Genomic DNA, 18,806 nt, shown 5'->3' with positions numbered 1-18,806 from the left:
GCTAGATTCTTCTCTCAATACTATACCCTTTCTAACACACATGTTAAAGCAAAACTCCAAATTTGTAGTTGCTGCTGGCTGTGTCACTTGTCCTCTTTGGCTTTAATTTCCTCATCTGTAAATGTGGAAAGTCAAAGTCTACCAACCTCACTGAGTCATTTTGAAGATGCAGAAGTATGTTAATGTACATAAAACACTATGTCAACATCAGCTGTGTGCTGTTTTTCCATCTTCTCTAGTATTTAGAGCCTATTTCCTCTTACGTATGTTTTAGTCTTCCTTTTGCATTCAGATTCCAGAAGATACACACGAGAGAAAATACTGGGTCAATACTCTGATGATCTAAATCTTACCTGTCCGTGGTCATTATTTGGTTCCCAAGAGCCTTGCTACTCCAGAATCACCTGGAACCTGGTTAGGAACGGAGAGTCTCAAAATGCAGTCCAGATTACTGAGTCAGGACCTGCATTTTCTTGAGATCCTCAGGTGATTTGTGGACACACGGATTGAGAAGCACTAGTCTAGACAGTGCTGAGCCTCTCCATTCCCCCACGGCACCCAGCCCAGGGCTGTGCACACAGCAGGGACCCACTGGGGCTTTCTAGCATCCGTATTTATTAACTGAAGCTGTATGAAACTTGTTCATAGGGGAAATTGATAACTGGAAAATTCTGGAGCCAAAGGCATGTTTAGGGTAAACAGGAAGGGGCTTACCTCACAGTAATTACTATAATTTGTCTATATAAGATCCAAGAGCAGATATAGTTCTAAACACTAAGGTGATTAAAAACCTAGCTTTTGCATTATCTTTTCATTTTAATTGGTTTTCATTACTTAATCTTCTTTTGATTATAATCAAACTCTAAATTGTGAGTGATAATGTCGACAATTCAGTGGACTTTATTTATCCTTAGAGGCAATAAGATGTAGTGTCATGACCATGGTCTTTGCATTAAGACAGATCTTTGGGGTAAATCCCCAACAGTGCAATTGCTGGGTCGTAGGGCAGGTATATTTTTAACTCTTTGAGGAACCTCCACACAGTTTTCCAGAGTGGCTGCACCAGTTCACATTCCCACCAACAGTGTAAGAGGGTTCCCTTTTCTCCGCATCCTCTCCAACATTTGTTGTTTCCTGCCTTGTTAATTTGTTCCATTCTCACTGGTGTGAGGTGGTATCTCATTCTGGTTTTGATTTGTATTTCCCTGATGGCAAGTGATGCAGAGCATTTTCTCATGTGCATGTTGGCCATGTCTATGTGAAGTAAGTCAGTCGGAGAAGGACAAACATTATATGTTCTCATTCATTTGGGGAATATAAATAATAGTGAAAGGGAATATAAGGGAAGGGAGAAGAAATGTGTGGGAAATATCAGAAAGGGAGACATAACGTAAAGACTGCTAACTCTGGGAAACGAACTAGGGGTGGTAGAAGGGGAGGAGGGCGGGGGGTGGGAGTGAATGGGTGACGGGCACTGGGGGTTATTCTGTATGTTAGTAAATTGAACACCAATAAAAAATAAATTAAAAAAAAAAAGACAGATCTGAGCGGGGCGGGGGGGGGGGGATCCCTGGGTGGCTCAGCGGTTTAGGGCCTACCTTTGACCCAAGATGTGATCCTAGAGTCCCAGGATTGAGTCCTGCATGGGGTTCCCTGTATGGAGCCTGTTTCTCCCTCTGCCTGTGTCTCTGCCTCTCTCTCTCTCTCTCTCTTTCTCTCTCTCTCTCTGTGTCTCTCATGAAGAAATAAATAAAATCTTTAAAAAAAAAAAAAAAGACCTGAGTTCAAAGCTTAGCTGCACCTCTTCTCAGCTCTTTGACACCAGGAAAATCACCCCACCACTCTGAACTTCAGCATCCTCATCTGTAACAGGGGCATAATAATGTCTATTTAATGGGGCAAAGAAGGATAAATTATTATAGCATATAGAGCTTCTAGCATAATGACTCACATGTAACAGGAACTCAACAGGTATCCCTTCCCGTTTCAGCACATTCCAACTTTCTCTTCATCAAAGCCATGATAAAGGGGAAAATCGAGAAGCTCTTTAGATGTACAGCCACACAATGCATTGGTTGGTAAGCCCTTGTTGAAGTGTAGATCGTGAACCACCTGTCCTGCAGTGCCATAGTCATCATGGCGAGCAAGAGGCTGAGTTTTTAATCCATTCTCCAGTTACCCCCAGTAGAAACCACACACTGAAAAAGCAGCTGAATCATCCCAACATGTGGATGGGGAGAACACTAGACACATGAAGGGACTATTGTGTCTGGTACAGAGAAGGTGCTTAATCAGTGTTTTCAAACTTATTCATCAATTGGTCAATGAAAGTGATAGTTATATACGGTCTTAGAGGACATGTAGTCCAAGTTCCATTCAGTTCAGGTACTCTTCCATAGAGGTGGTCACCCAGTCTCTGCCCATAGGCCCAGCAGTAGGTGCTTGGGGCTTCTCAAGATAGTACATTCTATCCTTAGGGTACAATTATTAAGACTTGATCTTTATTTTGAGCCCAAAGCTCATCTTCCTCCAGATTTCAAACATTGTTCCTGATCTTGCCTTAAACTCGAGCTACACTACCTAAATCTAATTGCTTTTCTTAGAAGAACATTTCAAAATCTATTGATAGCATCAATATCTCCCTTTTCCATCCATATTCCCCACCCACCCCCGAGCTCCCTTCCATGTTGGCACCTTCTCCAGCTGCCTCTGGCAGACACCACTGGCAGTTCTCTCTGGCCACAGGTTGTCTATCCCCAGCATCACCCCACTCAGACTGCACTTCCCTGGGGCCACTCAGGCCCACCACCAGAAACCAGACAGCAAGGTCCAGACAGTCTGGTGTATCCCTGACTTAGACACCATTCCAGCCTTTAATCTGCCCACCACATCACCTCTTTATAGCTATGTCAAATTGTTGGGTTATAATAAACTGAAGTCTTTTGTTTGTTTCCTGTGGGCTGCTGTTAAGCTAAGTTTTCCTGCTCTTATAGGTGTAGAGCTCTTTTTCTAACCTAAAAGCAGGACTTCACATTTTTCCCATTGATGCCCACCTTAAAAACCACCAAAGTCTTTTAGCATTTTGATTCCATTGTGGAAAATATTAGCTCTCTTCTTTCACTGATAATGTCTATCAGTGATCTTGTTCCTGGCTGTTCGCAGTTCCGGTGTGGCTGTTGATCATTAAACAATGTGAAAATGGCCTTTTAAAGGAAAATGTATACAGTCAGTTTTTAATACTTTCCTCCAATATCTGAATTCATGGTTTGAAATAACTGGTCCTGCTTTTCATAGTCCATTCTAACAAACACCTTAGCCTCATAAGATAGAATCTAGGTCATTTACAGTTAGAGATGCTACATTGCCATTATTATTTGTAGTATGGGACAATCCTCGTGGGACTTATTATGTCATGTCTGGGCCCTGTTTCTCATAGTCACTGTCAGCGGGGTGAGCAGTGTTGCTGTTAAGGCATCTCAGTCTAACAGCATGGACTTGGCCTTCATACTGACCACTGGGAAGTCCTAGCGACTCATACAAAGAATAAGAATCCTAACAACAAAATTTAAAGCCATTTCTTTTTATTAGAAATTCCCAAATAAAACACCATCCAAAATTAGCGGGGAAATATGACTTAAGGAAAAATAGATATTTTTTAACATAATATTCTATCCACCTTATTTTAGATCCTTTCTTGTATACATGGATTTTGAGGGGGTTTTGTGCATTTCATATTTGGGGCTGTCAGTTTCCTCTTTCATATTAGTCTTCTTGTTGGAGAATGGAGTGAATTGATCTTCGCAACTCTGACCCCCTGGGGCTGCCCACCCCACGTTTCAAAATCCAAATCTCACTCCTAGGATTCTTGTGGCTGGAGCTGGTTGGCTTTCCCCTTGAGCAGCTCCCTGGCACAGGGTAAAAGCTTGAGGTTGCCTGGGTATCTCTCTAGCAAGCCACTCCCATAGAGAATTGTATTTCTCTGAGCTCTTTGTTCTTTTGTTTGTTTGTTTGTTTTTGTTTTTTAATGTTTTTAATTTTTTTATTTGAATTAAATTAGCCAACATTTAGTACATCATTAGTTTCAGATGTAGTGTTCAATAATTTCAGTTGCGTATAACACCCAGTGTGGGCTCTTTGTTCTTATATTCCAGATTCTGAACATGGCTGGGCCACATTCCTTTTAATCAACTTCTTCAAGCTGAACCTAGGGGATGGCTTTGTGAGTGCCATTTTTCAAGGACCAAACATACTGCTACAAAATCAATAGATGCTATATTCAAAGTTAATTATCATTTCTGGTAAATTGAAATTAGCCTAGAATTTCACTGAAGGTTTTTGTTTGCTGTTCTCATTATTTTTCCTCCCTAAGGAGGTTGTCTGTTGATCATACACGGAGCCAGCCATGCCCTCTCTTTCTGGCCTCCTGAGATACTTGGCAGGACTTTCTGTGGTGACTACAGGCCCATGATCAGGAAATAGAAACAAAGCGAAACTCACTGGTCCATGTAACACTTTGGTCACACCATACAGTTGACAACCAATAGGAACAAGCTGAACTGATGGAAAATACAAGCGCTTGTAGAGAAGACCAGATGATTGGTCTAAATAATGTCACTGTTATAAAGAAAACTCTAACTTAGATTTATCAATCCACTTTGGTCCAGATCTCTGTACTAACACTATTTAGAGGCCGAGGGGATAGAAAACAAAACAGCACAGGCTTACAAAATAAGGAACCCATGGCGATTGCCTAAAGGTTCAACTCTCCACTGTTCTTTTGCTGTAGCTGTGGACATAGATTTGTATTTCAAGAGTTACCTCTCTTAGCTGGTAACTTACAGCATTTGGCACATTTGCGCTTAAAAATTCACAAACGAATCCCCATCCAACTCATCAACATGCTCTTTCACTTCAGGAAATGTAAACATGAGCTAATTAAGTGAATCTTTGGGAGGTAGAATTATTTGAAAGTGTTAACCTACGTTTGACCTGCCGGGGATGACATGTCACATTCCCAGTGAAATCAATGTGTTACTCTAGGTTTTACATTATGTTGTTGTGACCGGCTGTAATTATAAGGGGAGAATTATTTTTTTTCTTTATACACAACACGTAGTTTGAGGTGACTTCCCGATCTCACAGCTCATTTTCTTTGCTTATTTATGAGATGCAAAGATATTGCCACAGTCCAATTACATTGGGTCCCGAGCTTTACACCTGCTATGATTTAATTACATTTTTGTTCAAACACTTACACCTCACGTGCGTTTGCAAATCATCCTCACTCTAGTGGCAATTTCCCAACATGGCTGTGGGAGAAAATGGCCTTTGAAATGGTGCTTTCTCTGTAGTGCTTAAGAAAGGAAGGCAGTACATGAAGAAGAACCTCAGAAGATGAGGGCCAGGCTTGAAGCACAGTTTCATTAATACTAGATGGCAGAAAAGGAGCCAAGTCCCAGATAATGAGGAAGGAGTTGCAATTTTTTTTAAAGCTATCTGGTGACAGGGAAAACAAAAATGACATTCAGCTGACGAATGAGCGGAGTTTGACCTAGCCTTTTGACCCTTGACAATCAATCTTACCTGCTACTTCATAAAGAATTATAGCTCTGCCACTCACATTTGACTCTGGATTTTTACTATTCCCTTTACCTTTTTTTTTTTTTTTTGAATACATGGTCCAAGAAGATAAATGTTTATGTTGTATACAGCAGAGAGGAGGAAATATGGGATATTTCTCAGGGAAAAAAACCTGAGAAAGAGAGAAGAGAGCAACAAAACCAACAGCCATAAAATGGTTTATACATGCAATTCAGAATTGTCAGGGGTATTTTTTATGGGGCTGACCAAAATAGCAACTGGAAATAACTGATGACCCCGTACACCTGGTCTAGAGGCAAGACCTGCAAGAGTCGGGGGAGATCCGAGCCCACCTGTCAACCTAGCCCGGCCCACTTCTGCTCCCCACCTCCACCGGCCCCAAAAGGCATCAAATGAATTTTGATGAATCCATCCCCTGGGTGCAGGAGGGCTCTGATTATGGTGTGTGCTGTGAAGGCTTCCGGTGCCACCGTTACAGGAAAGAAAGGGCACTGCGTCCAGGCCACCGAGCTGTTTTCATTGTGTGTTGAAGGTGCCCATACAAGCACTGAACACTTTGTGCACCGTCCCCCCACCTTGGGTCCACCAAGAGAGCGTAAATCCATAGGGCTAAAGTATCTCACTGGAGTGGGAGAGGAGACACCTTGTGAATGACATCTAAGGTCCTCTTGGGCATTCGAGGTGCCTTGTTTTTATGTATAATTTGATGCGGTGTGTCTTAAGATGCTCAAACCCAGGCTTGTCAGCAGAAGCAACTTTCTGGAGCTTGCATGGTGCAGAAGCTAACTGCGGGGACTTCTCCTTGCCTTTATGGTGTTGAGATTCCTTTCCAGGGCCCTACTGGGGACTCTAGGCAAACTTGATCTCCTAGAAGTGGAAGGCAACTTTTGACCATTTAACCCATCCCGGGTCACTGAGAACTCAAGGCTGTTTTCCTCCTCTAGCCTGAGATAAGAGAGCCAGGTGGATGGTGGTGAGATGAAAGGAGTCTTCCAGTAGCTCTCAAAGACAAAAATGAAATGCCAGAGTTGGTGGGAAGGGTGTGTGTGCATAAATTGGCTCTTTCAGTAGCAGGTACTTCAGTGGTACACAGGGTTCCACTGTGCGTCCGGCCCCTCCTGGGCCGTGACTGTGCCAGGCACATCTGTGCAGCCTGGTTGCTGGTCAGCTGCTCCCCGACGCCACCCTCCCTGGCCAGGAGTTCGTTACCTCCAGAACCACAGGGCTGACAAGCTGTTTATGAGGTGCTTCTGGGCTGTGTGTTCGTAAAGCATCTCCCCTCAAAATAGGGTGAGCTCGTTAATGGAGGAAGTGAGGTCAGGGCTCTGGCGGTGCTAACAAGATGACAGAATTTATGAACCACTGTGGTAGAAAGATGGGGTTATCTGCAGTCTATTCATATAATAAGGCCACTGGGGGCCAGGCGTTCCTCCCCTTGAATTTGCTTTTCTTTCTTCATTCCTTTTTGTTGGCCAGCCCTCCCTTTCTGATCTGCGTAGAACATGGTTCCTCTGGACCTGCCGTGGCTGAAGTAGATGGGGCGCTTCCTCCCAAGGACTGCTGGGCCTACTCTCCAGGTGACGGTGAACTGTGGAGAGTCGAGTGAGCCAAGCCCTTGGTCAGGTTTTGTGTAAAATCTAAACACATTGTCAAGTTGGCAGCATCTTAAGACCACATTAAAATGTTCAACTTAGCCTATGAAACTTGTGGTAGTTTCTTTTCAAAGTCTGATGTCCGGGTGCCTGGGCACCTCTGTCGGTGCAGCATCCGCCTTCGGCTCAGGTCCTGATCCCCGAGTCCTGGGATCAAGCCCCACATTGGGCTTCATGCTCAGTGGGGAGCCTGTTTCTCCCTCTGCCTACTGCTCCCCCTGTTTGTGCACTCTCTCTCTCTCTCTCTGTCAAATAAATAAAATCTTTATTAAAAAAAAATAAATGTCCGATGTCCTTTTCATTCCAATGAATGGGGACATGTCTTTTTTCATAACTCTGTGAAGTGGAGGAAATGGTCTTGTTGCTGCAGTAAAATCACCATGACCCAAATAATCAGGGGAGATTCCATACAGCTGTACAAGTTGAACAAAATAAGAACGGAGCAAAAGATGTGGAGAGTAAAGGAGAAGAAGGAAAAATGATAAGTGAAACCATTTCTGTTACTAAAATGAGGAGACCGTTTGCTACTAGAATTTATTAGTTGTAGAACTAGTCACATGCAAGTTCGACTAGTTACAAGGAATAAAGTATTGCCCGTTTTTATAAATTTTGAGAATTAGTTCTCATAAGATCATTTCATTGTGGGATAATCCAATATCTGCTTGGAAAGCCACCACTATGATGATGGGGGCCACTGTCTTGGTTTTTACTTTGACTCAATATGACTTATTAACCAGAAAAATTAAAAGTAGGCGTCTCCAGCCAAATTATTATTGTTATTTTTAAAGATTTTATTTATTTATTCATGAAAGACACACACACACACAGAGAGAGAGAGAACAAGAGAGACAGGCAGAGACACAGGCAGAAGGAGAAGCAGGCTCCATGCAGGGAACCTGACGTGGGACTCGATCCTGGATCTCCAGGATCACGCCCTGGTCCAGCCAAATTATTAATAAGATGCATCACGTATAACTTTTTTCTACTAACAGTACTTCACAGTTCATTGGGGACAAGGAAAAATAGAGTTAGATAAGAAAGACAAATAAAAACACAAGACTCTTTTCTCTGCTTATCCAAACACAAAGAGCTATGAAGTAGCAAGTGGTCTAAGTCTGTCTGACTTCAGAACAAAGTTTACGCCAACTGGATTCAAAGAAAGAAAAAAAAATTGATCTACTCTTGCATCTTATGGACTAAAAACCCTGGTTGAGGGCAGCCTGGGTGATTCAGCAGTTTAGCGCCACCTTCGGCCCAGGACGTGACCCCGGGGTCCTGGGATCGAGTCCCCCGTTGGGCTCCCTGCATGGAGCCTGCTTCTCCCTCTGCCTGTGTCTCTGCCTCCCTCTCTCTCTCTCTCTCTCTGTATGTGTGTGTGTGTGTGTGTGTGTGTGTCTCATGAATAAATAAATAAAATCTTTTAAAAAATAAAAATGTTGGTTGGTTGACTAGTTGCTGTACCACTGGCGTCCACCTGATTCATGCCAGAGCTAAAGAAGGATATTGGCTGATCTTGGGAAAGCCAGATCACCAACAGACTAGACCTAGAGTCTGCTTTATTCGGGTGACTGTTACTTATCCAGCCTGATCAGAAGGGCTGTGTCATTGGACCTCCTCCTCCCTCGAGATTGACTCATATTTAACCTCAGGAAAGACCTTTTGTGGGATACTTGTGGGATTAACCCCAGGACATGAGAATATTCCAGAGTCAAATCTGAGACTTGGCACTGATGAGTGTTCTGTGGTGGGATCAGGAATAGGTCCAGGGAAAAAAGAGCCCTGCAGTCTGGCGTCCCACACGATGCTTTCTGAGAAAGAATGGTGAACCTGTTCCCATCTGTGAGTCATGCTGCTAATTACCCTACAACCAAAAGATCTCAGTTAGGGGTTTGAATTCTTATTTTTTTTTTTTTATGATAGTCACAGAGAGAGAGAGAGAGAGAGAGAGAGAGAGAGAGAGGCAGAGACACAGGCAGAGGGAGAAGCAGGCTCCATGCACCGGGAGCCCGATGTGGGATTTGATCCCGGGTCTCCAGGATCGCGCCCTGGGCCAAAGGCAGGCGCTAAACCGCTGCGCCACCCAGGGATCCCAGGGGTTTGAATTCTTGTAGTCCTAAGCAACCTTATGCTAAGTGCTTTCATTTTATTCCCCAAAATCTTTAGTCCGAGCTGTATTTTGCTCAGTGTAGCATATAGCTGCCAGATTCCTGAATCGTAAGCCTAGGGCCCTGTGCAATTGAGTTTTATAAGCAACACAGGAAAATCTGCTTCATGCCTTCTTGGGGTTGGGGTGGGAGAGCTGTGAGGTGACAATAGGAAATTGGATACTGGGAAGAAAAGTGAAGCCCTGGGCATTGTTGTCTTAATCAGTATCAGGAAGATCATATTCGTTAAAATGATCTCCATGATCTTTATGCCAGATGGTCTGAAATTCATCCCTTAGAAATTTCTTTCTAAGAAATAGGGGCACCTGACTCAGTGGCTCAGTGGTTGAACGTCTGCCTTTGGCTCAGGTCGTGATCCCAGAATCCTGGAATCAAGTCCCACACTGGGATCCTCACACGGAGCCTGCTTCTCCCTCTGCCTCTCTCTGTGTGTCTCTCATGAATAAATAAATAGAATCTTAAAAAAAAAAAAAAGAAATTTCTTCCTATATGTTATTGTACACATTATTTCAAAACACAAGCAATATGGGACAAGTAACTTAGTTTCATTTCATGTTAATAACTATGTACTGGAGACCAGTCCTGAGGATAGAAAGAGGAGGGACCCTGGTCCCTGCCCTCACAGAGCTGGTCTCCCTGTTATCAGCCCTTCACACCTTCATGTGGATGAACCGATTACATAAATGTCTTCTGTGATGGCTTGATGAGAACAAAGTCATGTCATAGATTTAAGGAACTTGAAATCTAGAAAAAATAAGTTTACAATATTCTGTTTAGTGATTTCGGAATGGAGTCTGGCTTTCCCACATAAACTCCCGCTGAGAGCTCTATGGATTTTTATCTTTCGTGGAAACACAAGAAAACAGAAGAGTTATTTGAGGCTATAAATTAAAAGAACTCTAATTGTTTCCCCTCTATTTTCCATACCAAACAAATTTTAAATCTTAATTTTTGTCTCCCCTGCTAACCACCCTGGAAGGCAAGATATTATGTCTTAGTCATAAATGTACTTAAATAGGCCACTGTTCTCTCCTCTCTCCCCTCCACAAATCCCAACATTGCAACCAAGTGATCTTTTCAAAATGCAAATACAAAACGCACAGTCCTGGGAATCAAATCCCAAATCCCTAAACGTGGCCCCAAAGCCCCCTTCTGTAGTTCCACCCGCAGTTATGCCCACTCCTCCCTGCTCAGAGTTTTTGCAGGTGCTGTTCCCTCCACCTGGAAACTGACTCTTCTACCTGCATCACTCCCAGAGGAAGACAGTGTCATTTGGCATTTTTATGTGTGATTATGGGCCTGATGTGTGTTTTCCTCTCTTAAAAGTCAGAGCCTCATAGCTCTGTGACAACAGCCTCTGTCTGATTTTGTTCACTCTCCTTTCCCCAGTGCCTAGCCCATATCTGTCAATGAATGAATGAGTGAATGAATCAATGTTTAGCTCTTCGATTAAGGCTCAGTGAGTTGATCTTATGGAAGGAAGCAAGAGTTTTTAACACAATGTGCTCTGAAACCCTACGGTGTCTCAACAATATGTAAAGCCTTGAGAGCTTTTGATTCTAAAATAACTTTGAGGGGGAGCGTGAGGGAGCCGTGTGGAGGCCTCCGTGAGCTTGCCGAGTCAGCGCCATGAGCAAGGCTCACCCTCCCAAGTTGAAAAAATTTATGGACAAGAAATTATCATTGAAATTAAATGGTGGCAGACATGTCCAAGGAATATTGCAAGGGTTTGATCCATTCATGAATCTTGTGATAGATGAATTTGTGGAGATGGCAACTAGCGGGCAACAAAACAATATTGGAATGGCGGTAATACTAGGGAATAGCATCATCATGTTAGAAGACTTGGAATGAGTACAAACAATGGGCGTGTTCATCAGAAGAAAACTGCTTCCACATGTCCCCTGTCCATAGTACCTGTTTTACTACAATATAAAAAAAAAAAATCAGGTCACCCACATTTTCATATTGAACTTTTTTGTTAAATAAACTTTTATAATAGTCAAAAAATTAAAAAATAAAATAATAAAATAATTTTGAAAGCCTAGATCTACTTATGCCTAGGAGAGAAATGAACAAAATGAAAGAAAACATAATAAGGGCCCATGATGAGAGTAAAATCTCTAATTAAAAGAATGTTTAAGTTGTCTTCCTTAATGTTTGTGCTTAATAGTTTGGTAGGGTTTATTGCACACGCACACTATATAATACACACACATTCTTTCCTTGGGCCTCGTTAAGCATGGAGGTCTGGATGTTTGCCCCAGGACACCTTAACTATTACCAGCTTCTTGTTGGCATCTTACCTTCACTAAAAGACAGAAAATCACTTGAAACACATTTAACGAGTGATGTCATGAGCCACATCATGATAAGAAAAGAAAAAGTTGGTTAAGTATGTAGTTTTGTGATCATGGTATCTCCCCTGCCAGGTAAGTATTTATGTATACAATGGAATATTACTCAGCTATTAGAAATGACAAATACCCACCATTTGCTTCAACGTGGATGGAACTGGAGGGTATTATGATGAGTGAAGTAAGTCAGTCGGAGAAGGACAAACATTATATGTTCTCATTCATTTGGGGAATATAAATAATAGTGAAAGGGAATATAAGGGAAGGGAGAAGAAATGTGTGGGAAATATCAGAAAGGGAGACATAACGTAAAGACTGCTAACTCTGGGAAACGAACTAGGGGTGGTAGAAGGGGAGGAGGGCGGGGGGTGGGAGTGAATGGGTGACGGGCACTGGGGGTTATTCTGTATGTTAGTAAATTGAACACCAATAAAAAATAAATTAAAAAAAAAAAGTGTGTAGTTTTGCCTCCAATTGGAGTCTTAGCTGACTATTCCTAGAACCAGGAAGTAGGGGGACTGGAAGTTCATTGCTTTAACATACATCATCATAAACCTGAATCCATCTGGGAGACCCTTGTGACATCCACTTCTCCCTTTTAATTCCAGTCTTAAATAATAGCAGGTGTCCTGCTGGATATTCCTACAAAACAGTGGTGAGGCTGGAGTGGTCCACCTTGCGCGATGTCACTGTCAGCGTGGGCTGGGATCTAGCACAGTCAAATTAAGCCACCTCTCACCTGCCTCCCACGTCTGGCCTGTCAGATACTTGCAGCTTTATTTTTCATCACTTGCTTCTCGAATTTCTTTTTATCCCTTTTGAATAAACAGACAATCTTCTCTGTCAACCCTTGTGGCTCCTGCTGTATATTTCATCCATCTCGTAGAGATCTGCTTGGGTCCACTTAGAGAGGGAACCCAAATAATTAATAAATCCTGTTCCCTGAATTGTGCCCACAGCAGTGGCACATCTAAGAGACACTGAAAATAAACAAAACTGAACCAGCTAGAAGTGTGTCGACTTCACAGCAGGCCCCACAAAGACCCTCCCTGCCCAGGAGGAAACTACTACTGGTAATGAGGGACTGGAATTAATCTGCCCTGGGCTTCATTCATAATTGAATGTTAAAACTCAGAAATTGCCAGAATTAAATACCCTGGACTTTGTTAGGTTGTGTACAACTTAAACAAAGCTGGGAGTTTCTCTCCCTCACCGGCCTTTGCTTGGTTTCCCCCACTTGGGTCCTCATTCAACTCCAAAGGGCCTTTGCTGATGTCAGGGTCCCTCAGGCAGGAGAGGCTCGAGAGAATTCTAGGTGAGGGAAGCAGTGGTGAGCTACAGCTTGATTAACGGAGCACCAGGCACTTGCCCTAGGCGGCTTCCTTCAGGCCATGCTGTTTGCTGCCAGACAGCCACTGTTCTTTCATTCCCCCCGCCAGCAGGCAAAGCCTCCGCATCCTGCCTGCCTTCGCTAGTCCTCCCCAAGAGGCCTCACTGACTTCTGACTGAAGAGCCAGAGCACTGGTTTCCCTTCCTAAGGCCGGCCTAACCCGAAGCCTCTTGACCTGGGACATTGCCCAGAATGGATGGCCTCCAGCCACTAATGAAACCCTGCAGCCCGACCGCAGAAAGGTTATGTCCTTCCCAAAAAGGTTATAAGGAAAAAGATGAATAAATCTGACTTTGTCCAAGCTCAAAACTGCTACACGACTTGACTAATAAAGAATCAGAAGTAAAGAGGTCATACTTCGGTCAGGTGTGGAATGGAGATGTCCCAAGTAATGGGGGACATGGTGAGATCCCCTGAAGACCAGGAAGGCGCTGGAAAGCTGGTAGAGGAGTGACAAGGACCTTAGGAACCCAACCCAAGGGGCTCATGGGTGGCTTAGAGGGTTAAGCGTCTGCCATCAGCTCAGGTCATGATCGCAGGGTCCTGGGATCAATCCCCATGCCGAGCTCTCTGCTCAGTGGGGAGTCTCCCTCTGCCTATTGCTCTGACTACTTGTGCACTCTCTTTATCTTTCTATCTCTGTGTCAAATAAATAAATAATCTTAAAAATAAATAAATAAATTCCTGGGGGCTGGCCACACAAGGAATGTAAAGTGCTGGGGAGGAGTTATGACTCTCAGGCCCATCCTCACGGCGAGCGACAAATGCTGGCACCAGAGGACAGCCGCTGCCTTCAGCCCTCACTGAAGTTCTGTGTCAGTCAGCTCAGGCTGTGTAACAAAATACCACAGACTGGGGGTGAGGGTTGCTGCTTGAATGACCAAAATTTATTTTCTCACAGTTCTGGAGGCTGGAGTTCCAAATTCAAGGTGTCAACATGGTTGTTTCCTTCTGAAAGCATGAGGGAAGGATCTGTTTTGATGGCTCTCCTTAGACTGCAGATGGCTGTCTTCTCCCTGTGTCTTCACATCATCTCTCTGTGTCTGTATCCAGATTTCCTCTTCTTATAAGGACACCAGTCCTCTTGGATTAAGGCTCACCCTGATTACCTCATTCTAACTTAATGTCCTCTTTAAAGACCTTATCTAGCAAATACGGTCATAGAGGTCCCGAGGATTAGGGCCCCAACATATGAACTTCAGGGGAAACACAATGCAGCCCATAAAATCTCTTACTGCAAACTTTACCACTCAGTCTTTTGAAAAGTCATTTTCGTTGGAATATTGTCTTTAATTTTATGAAGAAATTTTTACCTCATTTGTATTTTGATGAAATGCTGCAATTTTTGCCTTTTTTATTCTCAGGATTATTACATTTCCATCCTCTGTGAGGGAAAAATGCTATTTAGAAGTTCAAAAGTGTCTTTCAGTGTCATTTAATAGCTTTTCAACTCCACTTCTTGGTCATCCTGCGAAATTAGAATTGACACGTTTCTAGAAGTTTCCGTTTTGTTTATCTTAGGGACTTCCAGCAGCACCAAGAAAAGATGGAATTTTCGTTGGTGCCCCATGTAAATCATGGCATCCAGAACTGAAGACAATATCCCCCAGTAGGACCTGCCAGCCCGGCATGCAGAGGGATTTTATAGCATTTATTCCAGGCTCTGTTGTTTTATCAATCATGTCAGCTTTGGGCAACCATATCAATCTGTTGAATGTTGCTGCACATTGTCATCCAGAACCTGTAGGGATTTTTAACATATGCCACTGTCACCCCTGGGTCCCCAGTCTAGCACTTCTGCAAAGGCGTGCGTGTGTGTGCACATCTGCGCCTCTGTGTGAGAGCACAGGTACACCACACAAGTTGTTGACTTTATCTTCATCACCTCGTGTCACCATCCAACCTCTTGTGAACTTCTTGGACTCTCATTCTGTCAGTCATCACCTGGGTAGTTGTGCCCTCCATGCCTCTACTCCAGTCAGTGCTGAAAATATTAAGTAGGAAAAGGCCAAGGGTGGATCTTTGGAGGCAGCATATCAGAGAGCTCTGTCTGGCTTGACACTACCCATTAGAGGGTTCTCTGGGTTTACTTGCTCAGCCAGTTACCAACTTGATGAAGCCACTAGTAACCTACACTTTCCCAACTTACTCACATAGACATATGAGAGGCTATTTGACTATTCTATCTAAGCTCAAATAATAATAATTTGTTCAGAGTTCCCCCAAATCTACAAAACTAGTAAGTTTCGGGGTGGGGGAGGGGAAGCAAATAATTCTTCCTTTTAATTTGTTCATCGTTAATGTATGCCAGCTCTCAGTTATCAACACTGACCCTTTCATGCAGTTGCAAATCACTTATTTAATATATATGCTGCAAATTTTGTATGAGAGCAAAGTCAATTTCTCCAGGGTATAGTTGTCAAAGGCCACTTTTTTCCCCTCTTTTGGAAATTGTTATGTTTTCTCAATTTCATACCCATTCTCCTACACAAATTCAGAAATTATAAGGCAAGTGTCGTTCAAATCAGCTTTGAGCCAAGGCAACCTAAGAATTCCCCAAAAGGAGGATAAAAGGCTTCAGGAGAAATTTGCCCCATCCCCACAATAAAGATCAAAACAGACAGACCCTGCACCAAAATGCAGGCTTCTAAGGGTGATATTTATTTCCCTCACATGTTCTTGAGAACTTTTTGCCAAAGCCAAAATGTTTGAGTAAAACAGTCATTTGACAAGAGAGAGGAAAGGAGAAACTCTAAGTACCACTGAACTGAGTGCTTAATCCACACCTTACATCATGGCATTCTTTCTTTCCTGCAAGTGTGGTTTGGCCAGATGAAATTCTAAGTTCCTCAAGGGCAGGGGTCATATCTGATCTTTCCTTTAAAAGGGCGGGGGGTGGGAGTGAATGGGTGACGGGCACTGGGGGTTATTCTGTATGTTAGTAAATTGAACACCAATAAAAAAAATAAAATAAAATAAAAATAAATAAATAAAAGCCTCCACCATGATTAGCACAGCACAAGACTTACAGATTTTCAATATATACTAGTGTGTCTGGATTTGAAAGGAACAATCAGTGAGAGCCACAAAACTGGACTAAAATAAAAATCACCTTTTTTGTAAGTGAGATGGGCACCTATATATTTTCTTTCTTTGCAGCTTGGGCATCGTCATGGAGGTGGTCACAGGTGGAGCATAACAGGTGGTTGTAGGACAGAACAGTGTAGGCATTCATGTTTACTGAGTGATGAATGGGTGCCAGAGATCTAAATATGAGGTCTAATCTAGTCCAGCAGTTCTCAGACTTGAACATGCATCAGAGTTCCCTGGACTTGTTAGGGACTTATTAGGACACAGATTTCTGGGCCTCACTCAGTGTTTTCTATCAATTGGTCTGTGATGGGGCCCAAGAATCTACATTTCCAGCATGTCCAAAGGCGATGTGATGCTGTTGGATGGGAGACATGAGGAACCGCTGCTCTTGCTGATGTGCTTGAAAAGGCAGCAGCTGTTATAATAGATACCACCTATACTACTTATACTGACATGTCTCAGTTCCTCTGCTCAGATGTGCAGAAATGCCTCGCATTCTCTGATTATAATTGTTTTCATCCCCCATCTTTTCACAATATTCTCATCCCTACAGCTTTTGGAAAATGCAAATGATTGATTTTGGTGGACTGAGTTGATTGGGTGGATGATGCTCTGGATGTCAGATTGACTTCCTTTCCTCCTTCCTTCCCTTCCTTCCTTTCCTCCAAGTGTTACTACTATCAGCCATGCCCGATGTGGCAATGGGCACAGCACACCCAGCCATGGCCCAGTCCCTCAAGCTGCAACCTTAGGAATACCCATTCGGTCTGTATATTCACAGAAAAGAAAAGTGGGGAGGGACAGAAGACTTTACATAGATCCTAAGAAATAGTTTCATTGATTCCTCTCAGAGAAAACAAGTAGTTAGGAACTATAGTTTATGAAAGAGCACCAAGTCAGAACTTTATGATCTCCTACCAAGACTGCCACACACAGCACTTCCCACCTCCCAACTTCAATACACTTCATCCCAAATATGATATCAGATGAGTTCACCAAACCACAGTCCTGATAATGTCACTTGCACCAATAGCTTTCAGGGATATTAATCCCAACTCAAATGGGATTAGGCATTTCTAAAACTAAAAGCAAAAAAAAAAAAAGTTCCATTAAGGAAAATTTTTTAAAATTTTATATATAAAAACATAAAAGATTTTATATTTAAAAAACAAAAGTGAAAAAATAACAGAAAAAATAGTTGAGACATATATGACGGAAGTACCTTTAAGATATAAAGATTTTACAAATCTGTAATGCAAGGATGACTGCATCACAGGGAAAAATGGTCAGGAACACAAAAGAAAAATGTGCAAACTACAAGAAGTCTTTTTAATTGAACAATTTTTATTTTTATTGAAGTATAGTTGAAACACAATGCTACATTAGTTTCAGGTGTACAACATACTGAATAGTAATATGTATACACAATGGAATATTACTCAGCCATTAAAAACAAGAATGAAATCCTATCATTCACAACACTGTGGAGGGACCTAGATAATGCTAAGTGAAGCAAGTCAGAGAAAGACAAATACCATATGATTTCACTTATATGTGGAATCTATAAAACAATACAAATGAACAAACAAAAATAGTCTTCAGAGACCTTTTTAGAATTCAAATCAGTATTTCTTGAGCCAACATCTGGTGAGTCTCTTGGAATGCTGAGCAATCCAATCGCCTCAGAAGTTTCACCATGACTTACTCCTAACAAACCTCACAATTCTCTATGTTAAAAGTATGTGTATCACAGGATCTCTCCAAAATTCTGATCCCAAATCAGAGCCAAGAGATTTAGCAAAACAAAGCCATGTAAAAACAGGAGCAAAGAAATCAAGGCACAATGTAACCTCAATCCTGATGGAAAGAACCCGTTAACAGGGTTCCCTGGCACCAGAAATGGAAAGTTTCACCTCAAATTTAGACAGAAGTCCTCATCCAAAGATAAACATGAAAATGATGCTCCCTGCAACCTGAAAACTGGTACAAATGTATGCCTTTCTGTTTGGAAAAGAAGTCCCTCGGTTTGAGATATTCTGCAGAAAATTCTCAATTCCTGGACATTTCACTAGAATTCAGTCAGATTCTTAGCTTAGGTAGTGATTCTCAGATGTGAGCCTAGGCCTAAAATCCCTGAGACAGGGATTACTATGGATGCCAGAACTCATTTTAGAAAGAGGAATTATACAGACCATCATTTAGTTTCAAGTGGTTTCAGTTCAGTAAGGTAGGTTTACAAAGACAAAATTTATACCTTCAGGCCCAGCCTTGCCCAAGTTCATAGTCTATATTTTTTTTAAATAAACCTCTTCTTCAACCATGTATAATACACCAATTCACAAGTTAGCATACTTGACTCCAAAAATCAATAGAAGTCTCGCAAGCCAAAATAATAATTACTGTTGTTGAATGTTTAGTGCTAAGATAAACTCCATAGACACAGGATTTCCTCTGTAACTTTATTAAGAAGATATTCTTCCCCCATTTTATTCTTGATGAAGCCAATGCTTAATGAGATCAAGCAACTTGCCCAAAGCCATAACATTAA

General features: G+C 42.3%; 2 protein-coding genes across 5 annotated transcripts in view; both read left to right on the top strand.

Moving 5' to 3' along the window:
* Positions 1-18,806, top strand: part of POU6F2 (POU class 6 homeobox 2) — a 479,107-nt gene that overhangs the window by 301,736 nt on the left and 158,565 nt on the right. The window lies entirely within an intron of this gene.
* LOC112661419 (small nuclear ribonucleoprotein G-like) lies at positions 11,001-11,272 on the top strand. The gene has a single exon (XM_035701813.1). The coding sequence runs from the start codon at positions 11,048-11,050 to the stop codon at positions 11,270-11,272; it is 225 nt and encodes a 74-aa protein (XP_035557706.1). The 5' UTR covers positions 11,001-11,047.

This window comes from Canis lupus, chromosome 18 (genome assembly GCF_003254725.2).
Source record: "Canis lupus dingo isolate Sandy chromosome 18, ASM325472v2, whole genome shotgun sequence".
Classification (NCBI taxonomy): Eukaryota; Metazoa; Chordata; class Mammalia; order Carnivora; family Canidae; genus Canis; species Canis lupus.
The sequence above is the reverse complement of the archived record's forward strand: the minus strand, read 5'-3'. Positions and strand labels throughout refer to the sequence as shown.

What these genes read in the sequence shown, in the direction of transcription:
- LOC112661419 (XM_035701813.1), top strand. Translation starts at nt 11,048, where the DNA reads ATGAGCAAGGCTCACCCTCCCAAGTTGAAAAAATTTATGGACAAGAAA.